The sequence below is a fragment of the Epinephelus moara genome, chromosome 24, assembly GCF_006386435.1.
Source record: "Epinephelus moara isolate mb chromosome 24, YSFRI_EMoa_1.0, whole genome shotgun sequence".
In the NCBI taxonomy this organism is placed as follows: domain Eukaryota; kingdom Metazoa; phylum Chordata; class Actinopteri; order Perciformes; family Serranidae; genus Epinephelus; species Epinephelus moara.
In genome coordinates, this window is record NC_065529.1 from 15,461,251 (window position 1) to 15,481,715 (window position 20,465).

General features: G+C 39.8%; 1 protein-coding gene across 3 annotated transcripts; it reads left to right on the top strand.

Annotated features, from left to right (window-relative positions):
- The first annotated feature begins 6,783 nt into the window (after positions 1-6,783).
- Positions 6,784-19,241, top strand: LOC126386663 (E3 ubiquitin-protein ligase MARCHF9-like). Of its 3 annotated transcripts, none has more exons than XM_050039150.1 (5): positions 6,784-7,563; positions 7,642-8,539; positions 13,956-14,111; positions 16,342-16,534; positions 18,308-19,241. In XM_050039150.1, exons 2-5 carry the CDS (start codon positions 8,195-8,197, stop codon positions 18,604-18,606), a joined length of 993 nt encoding a protein of 330 aa, XP_049895107.1. In that variant the 5' UTR covers positions 6,784-7,563; positions 7,642-8,194; the 3' UTR covers positions 18,607-19,241. The 3 variants fall into 3 exon arrangements, with proteins under 3 accessions (XP_049895107.1, XP_049895106.1, XP_049895108.1); XM_050039151.1 differs by having other exon boundaries at positions 6,787-7,563; positions 8,266-8,539; XM_050039149.1 differs by having other exon boundaries at positions 6,784-8,539.
- The last annotated feature ends 1,224 nt before the right edge of the window (positions 19,242-20,465 follow it).

Sequence of the window (20,465 nt, forward strand, 5' to 3'; positions counted from 1 at the left end):
TTGAGGATTATGGCACCTGGCATACCGACACAACACCACTTTGTCCTGTTAAAACAATCCTCACAACTTAGATTAATTTTCATGAAAAACCCTTTTGATTCTTTTGATCTGAGGACTCTTACGCACTAAAGGGATATGAATAACTTACAGGGTAACCAAGGAATGGAAACATAATTTGATGTAGCCAACAACCTGGTTTTATATATCCAAAGAACTTCTATAAAAAAAAAAATGAACTGCTTGGCAACCAGACCAGGCCTTTATTTATCAAAATGTGTAGCCACACCAGGCTAGTATAAGGGGCTGGGTATTTAATTGGGACTAGGCTTTTAATTGAAGTTTTACGATACAAGTATTTGTATACATGAGTACTTAAAAACACATTTATATATATAGCCATGTATTCATGGATGGATTACTTAATTGGTCAATGGGCACAGGCCTAGGGGGATGAAACCTCGGGGCCCCCCATGGCATTCACCTACAAAATGTCACTCAAATGAACATGTACTGACCAGGAAGAGGCTAAAAATGACCACAGAGAGGAATGGCATAGAGACAAAATAACTTCAAAGACGTGCAAAACAAACACAAAGAGACACAAAACGACCAAAAAAAGACACAAAATTACCTCAAAGAGAAACAAAACAACCACAAGGAGACACAGGATGGCCACTCAGGAAACTACCACTAAGAGTGACAAAACCACTGAAGGATGCATAATGACTACAAAGGGATGCAAAACCACAACAACAACAAAAAGATGCAAAAGCATCACAAACTCTGTGTCTTGTTCCTCTGTAGGAGAGGTGGTGGGGCATATTAACCATACATTATACACATTCCTACCATGTCTATGAGTATTTGCACACGTTAAATTCGACCAAAATGTGTTTCATTGTATCTAATAATTTGAGACATCACTTCATTTCCAAACAGATATTTGTTCCACAAGACATGAAATTATAAAAAAGAAATTATGTGGGAATAATGTGTATAGAAAACAAACGAAGAACATCCTCTCCCCCATTTTCTGTGAGCTGATGCACCTCTTTTGTTGACTCATTTTGGATTAATGAGTTGAAACCTGGTAGACTTAGCTTTATTGGATATCTGGGACACATTGCAATAAAAAAACAAGCATAGGCGTACCACAAAAGCTACACTGTGTATTTAGATGACTAAAATCACTGATGTTTCATCAGTAAATCAGTTATTGAAGTAGAAACATTCATCAGTATAGTGGTGATTCTGATGGCTACGGATTTGATGTTAAAATATTTTATAACTTTGTCATAAACCAACATTAACTAAGATTAAAACACCTGGCTGCTAGAATATACACTAGCTCCAGCATAATGTTAATGTACAATATATATACTTATATTTACGAGTCTCTGAGCCAGTTTCAGTCAGTCTGAATGATCAGTCCACTGTAATGCACGTCCAGCCTGATGGCCTTTATTCTTTAGGGAACTGTGCATCAGACATTTGAATAGAGACATTACACTGTTTACTAGTACTGGCTCTGAAGGGTGTAGGTTTCCGTTCAACATTATAACACACATATAAAACAGGGGGTTTGTGGGTCCTCTGCCAGACAATTTTAAGTGTCAAACACTCTGCATTGTAGTGAATTTTTATGGACTGTCACTGAATGCAAGTAGATTATTCTCCTAGTAATCTGCAACAAGATTCCACTGTAAAATCTCCATTAAATGTTGATTTCTGTTTCCCCATGGATGTGCATTGGTCACAAACACACTGCACAATGTCTGCCTGCTTTGAAAACAGCATGTGATTGCATAAAAACATGAATGGTGGACTTGTGGTTGTCTATAAATAAAATCCCAGTTGGTCAGTTACAGTTTATGCGCTCTGGTGTCCTGCACAACCAATCCATTTGGGATAGAGTCTTTGAGTGCTTTTACAGTTTTCCACCCGGCCCACTGCTCCTGCATTTGTGTTTCTGCTGCATGCTAGAGGGGAAGAAAGTAGACACTGTCAGTAAGTGTGGCCAAAAATGGGGATGAAGCGCAGCGACAGTGGCATGCAGACTGTCTCAGTAGCTGGACAAAAGTCTAAAACAAAGCTTTGCTTCTCTAAAAATGTTAAGTTGCTCCAGGGCTTTCTGAGAGCTGCTGAAGAAACACTTAAAGACTCAGTTCCACTTATTTCTGAAACAGGGATTTTCAGCCATTTTAAGCCATTTCAAATATTTTGATGCATTGTTGTCTAAAAAGCATATGTAACTAATAACACTAATGATGGCTCAGTCCTGCTCAAGTGTCCCAACAAGCCATGACAGTGTGACAGTGTGACAGTGAGCCAGCGTAGCACCAGGACGCTGAAACTGAAGCAGCTTGATGGAATTCATCCATCATTAATAGTATCATTTAGCAGTGCTTTTCCTCATGAGACGAGTCTAAATGTTGTCTATGAAAAGGCTCATTAATGTCTTGATATGCTCATGTATGTTTACATAAATATATTTCTTTGAGTGATCATGTGGAAAAGAAACAGAGAATATAAATTAAGAAGAAGAAGAAAATGATAATCAAAATACTTACAAAATATACTATACATTTAAAATAAAATGTATTTTAAATGTACCGGAAATATAAAATATTTATATACTTGTTTTATGTGTATGCTTGTAAATTAATTTCCATACTTCCATACAATATACACCAAGCAGCCACAACATTAAAACCACTGACAGGTGAAGTGACATTGATCATCTCATTGGATGTCATGTGGATGCCACTTGATACGCTCCACCCACCCAAACACATTGCAGACCAAGTACACCCTCTCATAGCAACAGTACTCGCTGATGGCAGTGGCCCCCCCAGCATATGCCATCTCACACCGCAAAAACTATTCAGGAATGGCCCCAGGAACATGAAAAAGAGCTCAAGGCATCAACCTGGCTTCCAAATTCCCCAGATCCCACTCTGATCGAGCATCTGTGGGTTGTGGCAGTTCCCCAGAGATCCTGTGTCAATGCCTCGACAGGTCAGAGGCCCCAGTGTGGATCGGACTCTGCTCTGACCTATCGAGGCACGGACACGGGGCCTCTGGGGGTTTCCTGTGGTGCTGGCACCAGGGAGTTAGTGGGGGATCCTTTGAGTCCTGTGGGTTGCAAGGTTGGATACAATCACATCCCTTGTATGATCGATCAGATGTTTGGATCTGGTAAATTTGGAGGCCAGGTCAATGCCTTGGGCTCTTTGTCACGTTCCTCTGGCCATTCCTGAGGATTATGATACAAGGTTTGGGGGTCCTCTGCGAGAAGAGCCCCCCTCCCAAACAGAATATTACATCATTCACTTTGCTATTGTTTCAGGCCAACTGATATGAAAGAATAAGCAGCAGCAGTCGTGAGACTTCAGAGAGATGCATTTGTTTCCCAGATGACTCAAACATTTGACCAGTTCTTAGTTTTGTCACCACAAATGTTGACTAATGTTCTGCTGACAACTGACGCAGCAGCTTGACTGGCATTTCTGCTTGTTATTTTTTTCCCATGAGGCAGACAACATTTTACATTTTGACTCAGTGCAGTTGACGTTGCCGTGATTATCATAAATCTATGTATTGTGTGTCTCACATGTTTGTTTACATCCTCTTTAAACTGATGATATCCCAGAGGGGACTTCATTGCATCAGCTCAGTCAGGACAGATGAGTGCCTCTGGCTCTGTAATCATGTTTACCACACCACTGATGGCCTCGGATCGTCCATTATCATACAGATGATGACACACTGTACGTGTCTGTGATCAGTATTCACACTCAGATGTGATCACTATCATTGGCTCAAACTTCCCAGTCTGCAGTGTGTTTCCTGCAGCACTGTTGGCTTCACATGTGATTATCAGTCAAAGTCTGTAACTGATATCTCTCCTTAATACACTGTGTATCTAATCCTTTGATCTCAGCTATAGGTTGTCATCTCTACACTGCTTCTACTGCACTTATGATTGTTTGTAACCTCCAGGCTGCAACATTTCAATGAGATTTTTTATGTTACTGGGATAAAGGAAAACACATGGATGCATGTTTCTGCACAAGACACTGAGCAGCATTAATCCACTAAAATCTCCACCACACATACAGTTAGATTCTTTGTTTAATATTTTTTATTTCTTATACATCTCCATTTGTATTTATGTTTTTACATTTCATAATCTGTTTGCTCTGTTTTTATTTTAAAACACTGAAACTATATATTTAATATTACTCATACAGGGGTCTCATCATTCCAATCAACCTATCAGATCAGTATCCCTTAATCATTTTGGGTGTTCTGGAGAAAATAGTCAAATTAAATGTCAAACTTAAACGGTTAATTTCCTGGAAGTGGAAGTTGCTCCAATCATTCAACAAATTATTGATTATAATACCACAAAGCCTCTTATGAAAAAAAAAAGACTTCAAGCCCTCAAGCACTTGAGTTTAAATGAAAAATGGGGATGCTAAATCAGAAATTATGTTACTGTAATTGTGAGCTACTGAAGCAAAATGTTTGCTAATACACCTCTCTACCACAGCACATACCCAGCACATCACAGCTCACTATCACTTACTCACATTATTGACTTTAAAACATTTCATTAAAATCATTTATGCCCCACTAGCTGTACATTTGTATTGAAGAAAGACAGGAACACGTTAAAGGCACAGTTCACCCAAGAATCAAAAATACATATTTTACCTCTCACCAGTAGAGCTATTTATCAATCTAGATTGGTTTGGTCTGAGTTGCTGCATGTTGGAGATATCGGCTGTACAGATGTCTGCCTTCTCTCGAATATAATAGAACTAGATGGCACTCGGCTTGTGGTGCTCAAAGTGCCAAAGTATACATTTGAAAAACTCAACAGCAATGTCTCTTTCCATAAATCATGACCCAGTTAGTAGGAACTATTTTCTCTCTACCAAACTACACCCACCAACCGTATCACTGCACAGAAGGAAGTGTGTGCAGTGATACGGTTGGTGCGTGTAGTTCAGGAGAAAGAAAACAGTTCCTACATGAAACTGCTCACAACAAGGTTTGTGGATTATCTTGAGTAACTGGGTCATGATTTCGGAAAAGAGACATTGCTGTTGAGTATTTCAAAGTAATAAATTAGTATTAGATATAGGACTATTAGATATTAGTCTACTTGCCAGCATTATGAAGCCACAAATGTTGGATACCCCAATGTTTTATGTTAGATAGCATTTAGACACTGCCAGATGCTAAGTATTAGCCATAGAGATGCTAGCCTACTCTCCAGTACAATTGGACAAGATGGCACTCCGCCTGTGGTGCTCAAAGGGCAAAAGAAAAAATAACATTTGAAAGACTTGACAGCAATGTCTCTTTCTAGGAATCATGGCCTGATTACTCAAGATAATCCACAGACCTTGTTGAGAGCAGTTTCATTGAGTAATTATTTTCTTTTTGTATCACCTGTATCAACTGTATCACCACGCAGAAAGAAGCACGCATCTATCTACATCTACTTCTAGCTCACCTAGCACCCCTGAGCTAGATAATGTTACAGCTCAGCCGAGGAGGATGCCATTAAACATTTAAACCCTGAGTAAATTGATATGATTTCTTTCAAAAACATGGAGAAAAGGGCAATAAGCAAGGAGGCAAAGTAGGAAATGTCCCACAAATTGCAAAAAAAAAAAAAAAAGTAAAATATAATTTTAAAAAAACCTAGGGGAAAAGGGATAAAAATCTAGGAAAAACTACATAATTATTATTATTATTACTATATTTTAAAATTATGTCACAGAATTTTTAAGCACTCTTCCCAGGTTATTTCTTTTTAACTTTCTTTCTTTCTTTACTGATGTTCTTGTTTTTAATTTTCTCTTTTGCTAAATTCTTGCACATTTTTTGGGTCACTTCTTCTTTCACTGCTCATTGTCCTCTTTCCATGTTTTAAAAAGAAATCAACCCATTTCTCTCAGGTTTTTAAATGATTCATGTTAACATCGGGCGCTGTCACAAGCATGAGCCTCTCATCCATGAGTAGATGCACACTTCCTTCTGTTCTCTGTGTGTGTAGTTTGGTAGAAGGTAAATAGTTCCTACATGAAACTGCTCACAACAAGGTCTGTGGATTATCTTGAGTAACTGGGTCATGATTTATGGGAAGAGACATTGCTGTTGAGTTTTTCCAAATGTATATTTTGGCCCTTTGAGCACCACAAGCTGAGTGCCATCTAGTTCCATTATATTCAGAGAAGGCAGACATCTCTACGGCCGATATCTCCAAGACTCTGCAACTCACACCAAAACAATCTAGATTGATAAATAGAACTACAGGAAAGAGGAAATATATGTATTTTTGATTTGGGGGTAAACCGTCCCTTTAAAATACGCAGTTATCACAGATGTCTCTCAAAAATATAACCCTTAAACTCTATATAGAAACAGCGGATGAGTTTCTGAAGATTATGTGTTTTTCATTATTTCTTTCAGAAAAGTACAACTCAGCAAACAGCTACAATGCTGGGTGAAGCAGGCATGTGTTTATCTAATAATAGACAGCAGACTGTCTCCTCTGAGACAGTTATCTGACAGATGTGTTGTGATAGTGTGAGTGGTGGATCTATTGAATCTATTGTTTGCCCTGCTGTCAGAGAGTCTTTGTTCCCTTTATTAGAGTCTTATGACACCATGCGTAAGATGATCACACACACACACACACACACACACACACACACACACACACACACACACACACAGAGTTTTCTTATAATAATTGTTTTTCTTTTCTCCATCAGCCGCTGCATATCAGCACGTGGCCTCCACGTCACATGAACATCAGCACCTCGGACAGCAGCCTGTGTCAGTGCGCTGCTCACTGTGGATGGAGCTCATCTTCTCAGCTGCAGGATGCTTTTAATGGAAACCTGCGCTCTGTAACTACACAGACAATCAAGTTTCTGCTTTTTATGGAGCTGACATGCCTGAAAACCAACTCAAAATGAAGTTTTCTCACCTGGAGATCCCGCACCCGTCGCTGCAGCCTGCCATGTGAAGTATAGCATTTTATTGTCCCACTGACTCATGAAGGCCTTGATTCATTTGGTGATGTTTTGATGATGATGATGATGATGATGGTGATGTGCGGTTGTTTTTAACAACCCGGAAGGGACGGCTGCGGTCTGCTGTCGGCTCATTTTGTGTTTGCAGGGGGGGAATCCATATCTGACACCCTCTCCTTCTTCCTGATTTGTGGCGCAGAGATGGTTGGGAAAAACACAGAACTGTGAGTGCAAGTTGTCGTGCAATGGATATTTTTTTTATTAGTCACCAGATTTTCTTTTGATCGCATCTCATCTGTGACATGCTACCGGGCTGTCGGACCTGCTTAAGGCGGCAAGGTGTGGGACGAAACCCGCTCGGTCCAGCAGCCAAAAATAAAGACAAGAAATAGGCTACAGCGAAGAAGAAGAAGAGACAATGGGAAAGTGGTGAACTGATGGATGCCACTGCGAGACAACAAAGGATGCACGCGTGTCACCTCGTGTAACATCCTCCACCCTGCAGGTAAATGATGAAACTCACATATAAATCGGCTTTGACTTAGTTGTTAATAGGATTTAATAGCCTATCAACCCCCCTCAGACACCCTCGATGCTTTTCCGCCTGGAGAAGAATAGACACCAACATTTTGTCCTCTGCTGATTTCCAACCACCCAAAGGGAGCTCTGGGATACCATTAAACAACCGGATTGAACATGTAGCCTAGGCATGGGAGGATGTTGTTGGACCCCTCGGACTCTGATGTTGGTGCCTCACAGTTCGTGGCTTTCAGCCTCCATTGAATCCCGAATGAAAACGCCTCTATCCATGAGAAATAATGCTTCCCTATTGGCTGGATCGCGGTGCACATGCTATAACAACAGGATATGCAAAGAGCTATGGGCTGATCTAATAGCCTATCATGTTCCCCGCATGCTTTTTTGACCGAGATCTGTATTTTATTTAATAGGATGTGAACTGCCTAATCAAATGATTCAGATGCCACCATAATAATAATAACAATAATAATAATAATAATAGGTTGATGATGATGATGATGATGATGATGGTAATTTATAATGGACTTGCCACAGTCAAGCTGAAGGCTGTTTTATCTCACAGAGCAGTTGTGCCTGTGTAGTAAAGCTGCTGAAGAATGTTCAAGTATCGGATCCGGATGTTTTTCAATGAACTCAAAGTGTTGTTACTGATGCGCTCTGGATCAAGCAGGAGGACTGTCACGGGCACAGACCCGGACACGCAGACCAGGATGCGAGGGCTCGCCATAGGTGGCTGTGGTTGGCCGCCGTTGAACTGCACTCACCGGGACGATGAGGAGGAGTATTATGGCTCTGACTCCCGGCCGCGCAGCCTGGCGTTGGAGGATACAGAAGAAGACAAACCCCAGGGACGAGGCCTGGATGCCGCTTCACTCCCGAGTCTCTCGGAGAGCGGGATGCGATCACCGCAGTGCCGGATCTGCTTCCAGGGGCCAGAGAAGGTATGGTTAAATAGTAAGGTATTACTGAATGATGGGGTCAGCCACTCAGCAGGACCCAGGTGCCCACTGGAACACCTGCAGGGTTAACTATAGGCTGCAAGAACCTGCATTTCAGCAGCACAGGTGTTTTCTGGTTCATGTGGCCTCAAACCATGTGGTGCTCATCTGAAGAGTCTGTTCAAGCAGGTCATGAGGTCATGGTCACTACTCCTCTGCTGCCTGAGCTCCAGGAGCCATTGAAATCATGAAAATTAAACACTAAAATACTAAAATATGTGAATGTGAAAATGAATTAAAGGTCCAGGTGTGTAGGATTTAGTGGCATCTAGTGGTGAAGTTGCAGAACTGAAACATTTCCCATGTGCTAAGCATGTAGAACTGTGGTGGCTGATGCAAAAACGTGAATAGCCCAATCTCGAGCCAGTGTTTGGTTTGTCCATTCTTGGCTACTGTAGAATCAACATGGCCGACTCCATGGAAGAGGACCTGCTTTGTCTTTAGATATAAACAACATATTCTAAGGTAACAAAAACACAACAATTCTTAGTTTTACGTGATTATAAACTAATGAAAACACAGTTATAAATATTATATACCATTACTGCCAATAGATGCCTCTAAATCCTTCACACTGGACCTTTAATGTATGAAAGTAAGAATGAGTAAATTAATTAAAGTGCGTGTCAGGAAAACACATCTAATAGGCAAATCATTGAAAAGCACAAGACATTTAAATGCAAATATTTACTAAGAAGTTTAAGAATATTTTGTAAAATATTTGCACATTATATCAACAAATATCAGCTTGGTGCCAACCTTATATAGTTTTTCAGCACTAAAGGGAAACTCCAAAGACCTAATTTTTAACAAATCATCAAAATTAAAGCAGCACAGGCTAAGATATATAGACATTTAGCACCCTGCATGAGTCAAGATTTTTTATTTTTTAATCCTACAGTTACCATAATGCAGCTTGATAACCACTTTGTCCATGTCAGTTTGTTGAGCATGTTTTCCGTTAGGGCTGGGCAATATATTGATAATATACTGATATTGTGATCTGAGACTTGTCTTAGATTTTCAGTATCACAATATCATCAGTGTTGTCTTTTCCTGGTTTTAAAGGCTGCATCACAGTAATGTGCTATAATTTACTGAACTTACCAGACAGTTCTAGCTGTCTTATTATTTGCCTCTACCCATTTCAACATCACATCCACATTACTGATTTATCAAAAATGTTATTGTGTAAATATTTTGTGAAAATACCAATAGTCAGCTAAATAACTACAATATAGATATCAAGGTATAAAGTCAAAAACGTTGTGTTATTTGATTTTCTCCATATCGCCCAGCCCTATTTTCCATTATAATTTTTTATTGTCTAAGCTCAAAGTGAGATGACCCAGATGACATCACTGTGACATCATCAGGGTTATTTTCTCCGATTTGGCAACACTCCTCCAGAGCTACAGAAGATATTATACAACTGTTTTCAGAGGCTCAGTAATGGATCACATCACAAGCCAATGTTTGTGTGTAAAAGCATCGAGTGTTGCTTTAACATATTTAGCTGTGCAAACAGATTCAGTTTAAAAACTCTTTGTACATTAGTACCAAACTGTTACAGTTATCTGGAAGTGAGCACCAAGTCTGCTCTGTACAAATCCAGAATGGCTAAGACTGAAAGAGGAATTCATCTATCAACAGTGATCTGAAAATAACAGTGGGCAGGCGAAGGGCATCAGTTAAGAATAGGCTGGAGAGAAGCAGGAGGAGCTTTATACTTACTATGTGAACCAGTGAAGTCCTCGCAGTAATAGATTCAGCATCTGATGCACAAAATTAGGTCATTTTTTAAAAGCAGTGACGAAAGGTTCAGAGAATGATTCCTCGACATTAAACAAACGTATACTCATTGTTATTCTGAGGGATCTTGAGTGAGGAAGGCAGGATGAGTTCAGTAATTTGCTGAAAGACTCTCTACTATTAATACAAGGATCTGATCATTCCTTTAGCCACAGGAAGGTCACACAAAGCACAGCTTATGTGTCACCTACTCACATGAAGGAGAACAGGAAGTAATTTTAATGTTTGCGTCACTCTTGTCCAAGACGTGGAGGTCTGAGAGTGTCGAATCAACCTTGAAGAGAGAGACTTTGCTAGAGGTCCCAGAAAGTTTTTACTTCCCCTCCAGATATACAGCTAATTAAAGACCTAGCACATCACCTGGAGTCAGACAGAAAATAAAGTGAAATGTGTGAGAGTGTTGTCAGTCCGAGGGCCTTAGGGAGTCTCGTACTGACAACAAAAACCTGCACCAGATGTCCTGTGATTTCTTTTGAGGCTACAGGAAAGTGACACGAGAGAAGCAAACTGTATTCAGATAAAGGCGTTATGCAGGAGATAGTGAAATGTATCAAATGCAGTAAAGCCTATACTATCACTTTATTCCATTACTTTTGATTCATGTTTTCGAATGTCTGGCGAGATGATATCCTCTGAACAAATCCACCACTGAAATTTTCCTTTCAAGTCAGCATGTAAAATATATTCAGAGGACATGATGCTTGAAACATCTTCGTAATAATGAGGCGCACTGGCTTTTATACCCTAATTAGCCATAATCAACTGCTGAAAGCTTTTCTAAAGAATTCCGGCCCGAATCGACTCCAGTTATTTCTGCAAGTGTGTCAAGTTGAGAGCTGATCACCGCTCCAAAAATCTCATCCCAAATGTTCATCTGGACTGAGATGTGGTGACTGGGCAAGCTGATGAATTCTTGCAACTGTTAGAGAGACGGTGGAGAGTGGGGGATACAGGATGATATGGTTGTGTTCAACACTGAGAGGTTACCTGTATAGGCACAGAATGATGCCTATTTATAAATGATATAGACATTTAAAGAGTCACTAGTTCTTTGGTTCATATTTTTCACTGCACCAAGCAGAACTCAGTTGTATGCTTTTATCCCATAACTGACGAAACAGTCTATCCTCCAGCCTATAGAGCACTATTGTCAGTGATGTAATGGAGGATATACGCAGGTATACAGGGTATACCAACCTCTGTCTCTGACTGTTTACAGTATACCCATCTATCAGACAAAAAGCCATTAAAATATATAGGAGAGTAGGCTATACCCACTTCCCCTTCAGTAATGTACGCTGTAGTACACCTACCTTATCAACTACCACTACACTACTGCCTGTTGTGAACCCAGAAATGTTGAGTACCCCAAAGCATGTGTCCCCAGCAATTAAAGACTGCCAGACGTTTCTTTTTCTTTTAATACTCCCCTTTTTTTTTGAAGGTATTATTTAGTCATGACTACAGTATATTATTGTAGTTTAGTACGGTACCTAACTTTGTTACCTCCAATACCCAATTGTCAGTCACCCCATGAATTAAAATGTATATATTCTGCATCATATGTATAATCATGGTCATAAATTATTAAAGTTATTTGGTCAATCCAATTGATGCAGCGTCCTCTACAACTTTTAAATCAACTCAAAGTTGATCAAAACAACCCACAGGGAGTTCAGATATGGCCACCTCTAGTTTAAACGGACATTTTGAATTTTGAAAATGTCAGAAATTGATTTACATTAGGCCCCCAGGAAGTAGCCAGGCTTTGAAGCCATTTTTTTTGTAGTGGCCAAACAGCAGAATTACAACTTCTGAGTACTTCGGAAATTACTTTTCCCATAGACTTACTCTGGGAATGAGATGTCTGTAAGTCAGTGGCTATATTGTTTTGACTTTTTCCCTATCAGGATCAATTCGGTCCAATAATATTTGGTAAGCGTACGATTAAATCTTTTTATCCTCATTCAAGTCAGCGGTGCACTAAACCGGAAGTAGCCGACTCAGCTGGGGGAAGCCTCCACTGCCCTTGCTCTATGGGTTCAATAATGGGGAAGCAATGCCAGTCATCAGGGTAATTTTATACATGACACCTGAACATTTTTGGCTTTATGTGACACTGAGCAACTTTCATTGGAATGAACAGCATCCTGCCTCCAATGCTGTATCCAGTTCTCTTTATATATCGATTTTCAATATCCTCAACAATCCCAAAACCATCCGAGTATTGTCCTAATTATGCTAATTGTCCATCATTTGTTAGATAGCATCCAGCAGTGTCTAAATGCTGGGGACCCATACTGTAAATATCTAACATAGAACTCTGGGGTATTTAACATTTGTGGCTTAACAATGCTGGCAAGTAGGCTAATATCTAATCGTCCTAAATCTAATACTAATTTATCACTTAAAAAAAACTCAACAGCAATGTCTCTTTCCAGAAATCATGACCCAGTTACTCAAGATAATCCACAGACCTTGTTGTGAGCAGTTTCATGTAGCAACTATTTTCATTCTCCTGAACTACACCCACCAATCATACCACCACACACATTTCCCTCTGTGCAGTGAAACGGTTGGTGGGTGTAGATTGGTAGAGAAAAAAATAGTTCCTACTAACCGGGTCATGATTTCTGGAAAGAGACATTGCCATTGAGTTTTTCAAATATGAATATTTTTGGTGCTTTGAGGACCACAAACCGAGTGCCATCTAGTTCATTATAGTTGAGAGACAGCAGACATCTCTACGGCTGATATCTCCAACACTCAACAACTCACACCAAAACAATGTAGGCTGATACAGCACTACAGGTAAGGGGGGAAGTGTATGTATGATTTTTGGGTAATGTATGATTTTAAAAACATTGTGAAATATTGTTAGCTCAGTATATATCATCATTATTTAATATCACTTTGAAACCCCTCCCTCTGTGAAATGTATAACTAATCAACACTGGAGACAGAACTGCACATTGACTGTCAATAAATCAAATAAATTCAATAGAATAGACTAGGAGAAATTACAAACTGCAAGATAAAAACATTCATCCCTCACAATTTGTCTCAATCTGTCATCAGTCCCAGTACTAACCTTCAGGCTCATCTAAACCAAATTTGACCCAATTTTTTATTTACCCAGTATTTGCCATAATGTTGTGCACCATGAAAACATTTTCTATATTCCAACTTTTCTAAACATATTATTCTATTACAGTACACACAGCATAGTTTCAAATTGATTATATCTGTTGCTGCTTGCTCCAAGCTGTTATCTGTCTGTTTTTTAATCCTTCTGCCAGCTTCATGACAGGAACAGCACCTAAACACTATACCCTCAAACAACACCGAACCTTCATTAGATAAAATGTGACAGTAACATTGTCAGGCTGGGGAGGCAAGTTGTTCTATTCATGATAAAGATCTTTATTTTTACTGTCATACTCACCAAATCAAATCTTGTAACAGGCAGATTCAATAACAGATTCAACATCCAGCAGCCTCTGCTGAGTGCTCTGTGTCTCATGCAGCTGCTTCTTGTGTCCTGCAGGGGGAGTTGTTGAGCCCTTGTCGCTGTTCTGGCTCTGTGCGCTGTACTCACCAGTCCTGCCTTATCCGCTGGATCAGTGAGAGAGGCTCGTGGAGCTGTGAGATCTGCTACTTCAAGTACCAGGTCCTGGCCATCAGCACCAAAAACCCTCTGCAGGTACAGTCGCTCTCTCTCAGTCTTCACCTTTAATGTCGAGACATTCTCATACTGAGGTATTAACATTTAAAGGAGCTACATGGATAAAGACAGAAACATTAGTCTGTGTGACAGAGAGTCATCATGCACAAACTTGATGCCAGATTTCAGAGGGTGATTGGCAGAAAAGCACAGTAATCACATTACCGGATATTGATCCTTGGCGTTGTGCTGGACCATAAGCTCAAATGAGATCAGTGGTGCGAACACATAAGCACTAAGACTCAACAAAGAATGTACTTTATGAAGAAATCGCTATCTTTTAATGTCCCTGAAATGTTTTACTGTGCTTTTATTGAAAGCATTTTCTCCCTCTGCATCATTCACTGGTATGGCAATGCTACTGAGGCACAGTAAAAGACTGTTTGAAGAAGTGTGACAATGGCCAGGAAACTGTTTGGGATTACTTTACCAAGTATAGAGTGCATCTACAGAGACAGAACAATGAAGAAGTCAAGCAACATTGTGGGTGACGATCATTTAATCTGCTGCCATCTGGGCGACGATATTGTCCCCCTCTATTCACTAAAAAATTGTTACATAAGCCCCTCAGTTTTCAAACAGGTGATGCAGTAGCACATTATCCTTTATGCCAGGGCTGCCCAGAGTGGGGCCTGTGGGGCAAAGTTGGCTATCTATCTATCTATCTATCTATCTATCTATCTATCTATCTATCTATCTATCTATCTATCTACCTATCATAAGGATAATGTAATGGCATATGTTAGAGGCCATGCAGTGTTTACATCACCACCACAGAGACATTTGGGACTGATTCTGTCCAGTGCACTGATTCCTAACAGGAAGCACATTGCTGTTGGCAGACAAAGAGCAAATATCTCAATTTTAACAGAGCTATTTATACTGTTTTTAATGGAGGAGTAGGAAGTGATGAGGTCTAATAGGGTGATGCCAAGACAAAATTAATGAGACGCTGCACATTTCAAAGCGCTGGCAGATGATTTTAACCAAAGTGTGTGGCACACAGACAGTAGACGAACAGACAGTATCACCAAATGTTGTCAGCCTCTGAATGCTGGAACAGAGATATTATCAAATGAAATACTTGTCTTGCTAGACAATCCCGGCATCTCTGAATGAACACTGTGTATATAATAGTTTTTGGAGAATTGGTGTGATATAGTATTAGTGAAATGGTTTCATTCTCAAACGTACTTGAACATAGGTCTTTATTATCAGTGTTAAAGCCTGAGCAGCAGAGGCTCGGTGAGGCTGGGATTTCCAGAAGCCCTGCAGTGACTGAACATCATTACTGAATGACAGCACTGTAGCTACATCACTTTGAAGGTGTAGAGCTTTACACTCAGAGACCCAGAGTGAATTGAGGCAATCAAACATTTGTCTCACTGAAGTCTTTAAGGAGTACTTCACCCACAGAATGATCATTTGTATATCAGTCACTCACCCAGTGTTATCTCCACATTGAACGAAGAATCCAAAAACTAAGAACATTCGTGATGAACTGAAGTAAAAGGGGGCCACGTACAGCAGCAAAACTATACAAAGACACCCGTATACAAACTCTTGCAGTGTAATCCAAATCTTATTTATCCACTCATATGCTCAGTAAAAACCTTTTTTCCACAAATTCAACCAACCGTCATATTTTGTTGCTTGGGAAGTGTCAGCAATATAATGACACCTAGGGCAGCACTTTGTGTTGTGTCTTGATACAGGGGGTCAACAAAAGTACTTGGTTAGGGTTAGGAAAAGATTGTGGTGGACGTTAGTCACATTAGTCAACTCAAGTGACTAAAAGGGTCAAAGTCCTGTGCTTGTTGGATCCCTCCGCCTCCCCTTCAGACTGCCCTAAGTGGACTTTTGCACTCTTTATACTACACACATACCTCTGAGTCTTTTAATAATGATACTATCTAACACCAAGGGTCACGTACCAAGCAGTGTTTTTTGATTCCCAGGGAGTAACAGCAGGCTGATTCAGCATAACATGGGGAGAGTAGCTGATATACAAATGGTCTTTTTGTGGGTGGGTGAAGTGCTCCTCAAACATACACTGTCAAAAAAATGCCACACAGAGGACTGGATGTTTAGTAACACTAAACAGACAAACCCTGCACCATTTCAGTATCTCACATAATCAAGAAGCATTCGTACATCTACAGTATACAAGGCTTCAGTCTACTGTTGTGTCTCCCTCTGTCTCCTCTAGTGGCAGGCCATCTCTCTGACTGTGATCGAGAAGGTGCAGATTGCAGCTATTATCTTGGGCTCTTTGTTCCTCATCGCCAGTATCTCCTGGTTGGTGTGGTCCTCTCTCAGCCCTTCAGCCAAATGGCAGCGGCAGGACCTTCTCTTCCAGATATGCTACGGCATGTACGGCTTCATGGACATAGTTTGTATAGGTAAGACACAGACACTGAGGCTGCCGTGTTGTTCCACAGATGATTGTTGTGAATACTGATATAAGTTTTTACAAGTAATTTTGACAGATTTGGCAGATTTGGGTGGTAACACTTTATTTTTTACATCCACTGTTTCTACATAATTCCCCAGAAAGAGCTATGTAACTTGGTAATATTTCTCAGGAATATAGAAACAGTGTTTAATGATGCACTTATGCTATACTTCACTTGATTAATTCCATTTAATTGCTTTCAAGAGAGTGTTTTAGTCAGTGCTCAACAGGTCAGCTCACCATGAAAAAATGGGCAGTTTGTCTGCAGGCAAGTATACAATTAAACATTTCCAATAATAAATGAATAATAAATGAACATTTACACAGGTTTCAATAGCGATGTTCTTTTAAGGGAAATGCTGTTTTCCTGTAATTAGTGCCAAATTACATAGTTAATTAGGAAACCATTAGAAAATCAGAGACCTGTACAAGTGTTGCCAATTTGCCTTTCAATTAACACATCTTTCACTCACCTTATTAGCACGACTAAGAGTCTGCAGCCATTCTGGTAGCTCTGTGAGGCTGTACTTGGGCACAGTTACTGCTAATTTCAGCATACTAACATGCTCACAATGACAGTGTTAACATTCTGACGTTAAGCAGGTAAAGCTGGATGTTTAACATGTTCATGCGTGTTAGCATGCTAACATTTGCTGCAGTAATTAGCGCTTAACACAAAGTACAGCTGAGGCTGCTGGGAGTGCCAATAGTTTTGAAGGTATGTGGTTATAAAATAAAGTATCTCAGAAAGGGAGGTTTTGTCCTGATGATGGCGCTGCACGAATGGCCAGTGTATCACCAAAATTGTAACAATTCATCTGGAGGGGGAACCAAATTTGTACGTTTTGGCAGCGCCAGAGAAAAGGTCAGGAGATCACTATAGCTACAGGCTTCATCCTGAGAATCGTGAATACTTTTATAAGAGCAAAATCAAAATCTTTATTTCAGGAAAATCTGTATAATAGCTGCCAAGGCATTTTACTTAAAAGCCCCAAATGTCACTGTTCTGATCATAGGTGTAGATTCCCCCCACCTTCAAAATTTAAAATATGTACATTTGTCCCCTCCCCATAAAAACATGAAAGTAGCAGAGGACTTTTGTTTTGACAAAACTGAATAAATTTACACCAGGAATAAATCCAGAAAAATGTGGTGCATAATCATTTACCATAATGTTGGAAATTAAGTGTTTGACGCTTAAAATGTTCTGGCAGAGGAGCCCCCAGTCTACTACTACTATTATAAAAGAACAGTCAGTGGATCAGTGAGGTCTGCAGGATTCATCCTCTGGGAACCATGTCTGTACAAAATCCCATGGCACTATATCCAATTGTTGATGAGGTGTTAACATAATCTCTTACTTTTGTATGTATAACTCAGTGTCTGACTGCACAGCACAATGGAGGTAGTTTACCCATACATACAGTAATTTGTTGAAGGCATGTGCACATTTATTTATTCTAAGTTTGTGTTGCATGAGTATATTGTGTTCTGTCTCTCCCTCTTTTTTTCTTATGAGGGGATTTATACCCACAAAAATACCCACAAACAAGTCCAGTATATAGATCTTTTTATTGTTGAGAACGTATAGTTCTTATCCGCTCTGCACCTTCTGTACCTTTTCGTGCTTCCTGATTCTCATTGAACAAACAACTGTTTGTCTATATGTAACCCTGCTTCCTGCCCCTGACCTCCCTGACCCTTTGTCCTTTATGCCCAGGCCTTATAATCCATGAAGGATCGTCTGTTTACCGGATCTTTAAGCGCTGGCAGGCGGTGAACCAGCAGTGGAAAGTGCTGAACTATGAGAAAGCGAAGGACTTAGGTGACCCCATCAGTTCCAACAGTAAAGGTCGAGGTGAGAGGAACTCGGACAGCGGACAGAGGGCGAGTCGACATGTCAGGACTATTCTCAACCACCACTGTGGCTATACCATTTTGCACATCCTCAGCCAGTTAAGACCCAACAGCCTGCGCAGAGCCAACCATGAGGTTGTCATGAGGGTGACAACAGTATGAGGCTGGGTTAAACAGACAAAAGTGCTCTGATGTTTAAGGAGGAGGTCAAAGTGTTGATTGGGATTGAATCTAAAGATCCTGCCATATAAACACTGCCGTTAACTTCCAGTCTCACATTACACTCACAGAATCTCCCTGAGCTCAAAGTGGACACAAGAAGAATTTCTGAGATTTGAGCAAAGGGAGAATGTTGTGGTTTTATCTTGAAAGAGTAAGACTGGGGAAACAAGACATACGAAAAAATCATTTTGATTCTTAAAGCTGATAACCATTTTTTACCACCGTGACCAATGTTATTAAGTGTCATTGAAATATTTTTGTTTTGCTTTCTAAAGAAAAAATAAATGTCATTAAGTTTGATTTGGATTTTACTCTAATAGAGAGTTTGATGGTGAAAATGATTGTGCTCCTGTGACCACTATAACAATGGCCCCGACCCCCCAATTGATTTATCGTATTCATGAGGGTCCGCCATGATCTGATAGATTTTTCACTTGAAGCAACATCCATGGATCCGACATTAAAAAGCCCAATAAAACTTGAGACACGACACAATTGATTAAAGTATACCCTTAAAGTACAATTCAGGTTTTGTAATAAAGACTTTGTTGCTCTCAAAGGAGGACTTGTGTGTTTTGTTTTGTCTCAATTTTAGGCAACAAGATGCAGCAAATGTGGCTCAAAAACAAATGTGACACTCTTGATATATGCGGATTGGATTTTCCTTGTGGGATTACTTAAATCTCAGATAGTAGGCGAAATCAAATAACACACACCCTGGATCTAAATATCCTCTCTGTGTCTCTTCACTGTCGACTATCAAATAAAGAAAGAATTTTAAAAATCTGGGGAAAGCCTGACTAAAAATCCACTCACATCTCAAAATTGTAATAATCTAATAACTGAGGACACAAAGAGACAAAGAGATAGAGCTCAGTTTACAGTAGACAGTCCTCTGTGCATCTGTGGACATGAAAAAGTCTCTTGTGAAGCCTTGCAGCAGGAGGGAAATATAATGTGTCACCACCTTCCTGACAGAGTGAAGAGAGAAGGATATTAGAGTTGACTCAGAAGACACCCAGAGGGAACTGCAGCATTTCCATTTGATAGACAACACTGTGAAAATTATCACCGGCACACTGAAAGTCTGCTGCTGAAAATGATCCATTGGAGAAATGTCTAACATTTTCAGGACAAGAGCAGATAGAGTGGCTTCAGGAGGTAAAGAGCCTTTTGCTTATTTTTATTTATTTTTATTTTTGCTATATTCCCTGAACTCTGTACTATTAGTGAGGATGGGCTACAGTTTCTATTGGAAACATTTTATTTTATCAATAACTCACACATCTTTGTTCTCATGGGGTTCACAGACAAGAAGCCTCAGTACAACAAAAGCAGTGTAGATGACCGACTTAAATGTTAAATGTATCTGTCATAATGCTAATTGTAAATGATAGCAGATACTAAAAATAACAACACATAACTCTGCATCAGTTCAAAATAATATTGTGGCTGTTCAACCAAAAGTAGGCTTTGTAAAGAGTGGGGTCAGTTGGGACGGTGCCTTTTTAGCAAATTAGAAAGCAACTATGTCTAGTAGTTTCTACCTTGTTACAAATCAATAAAAAACAACAAAAAGGCTTTTTCCTTAGCCTTAAATAAGACCTACTGTGGCATATTTTGAATGCACAGAGTTCAGCTATTTAACATTTTTTAACATCTCAGATGTTGTTATTGATTTGTTATTTTATTTATTTATTTATTTTGCAAAACTAAACAAACTCAATGGTCTACATAAAGATATAGCCTAGGCTACATGTAGCCTGTGGTAACCACACTGAGCTAATACTGAAATGAAG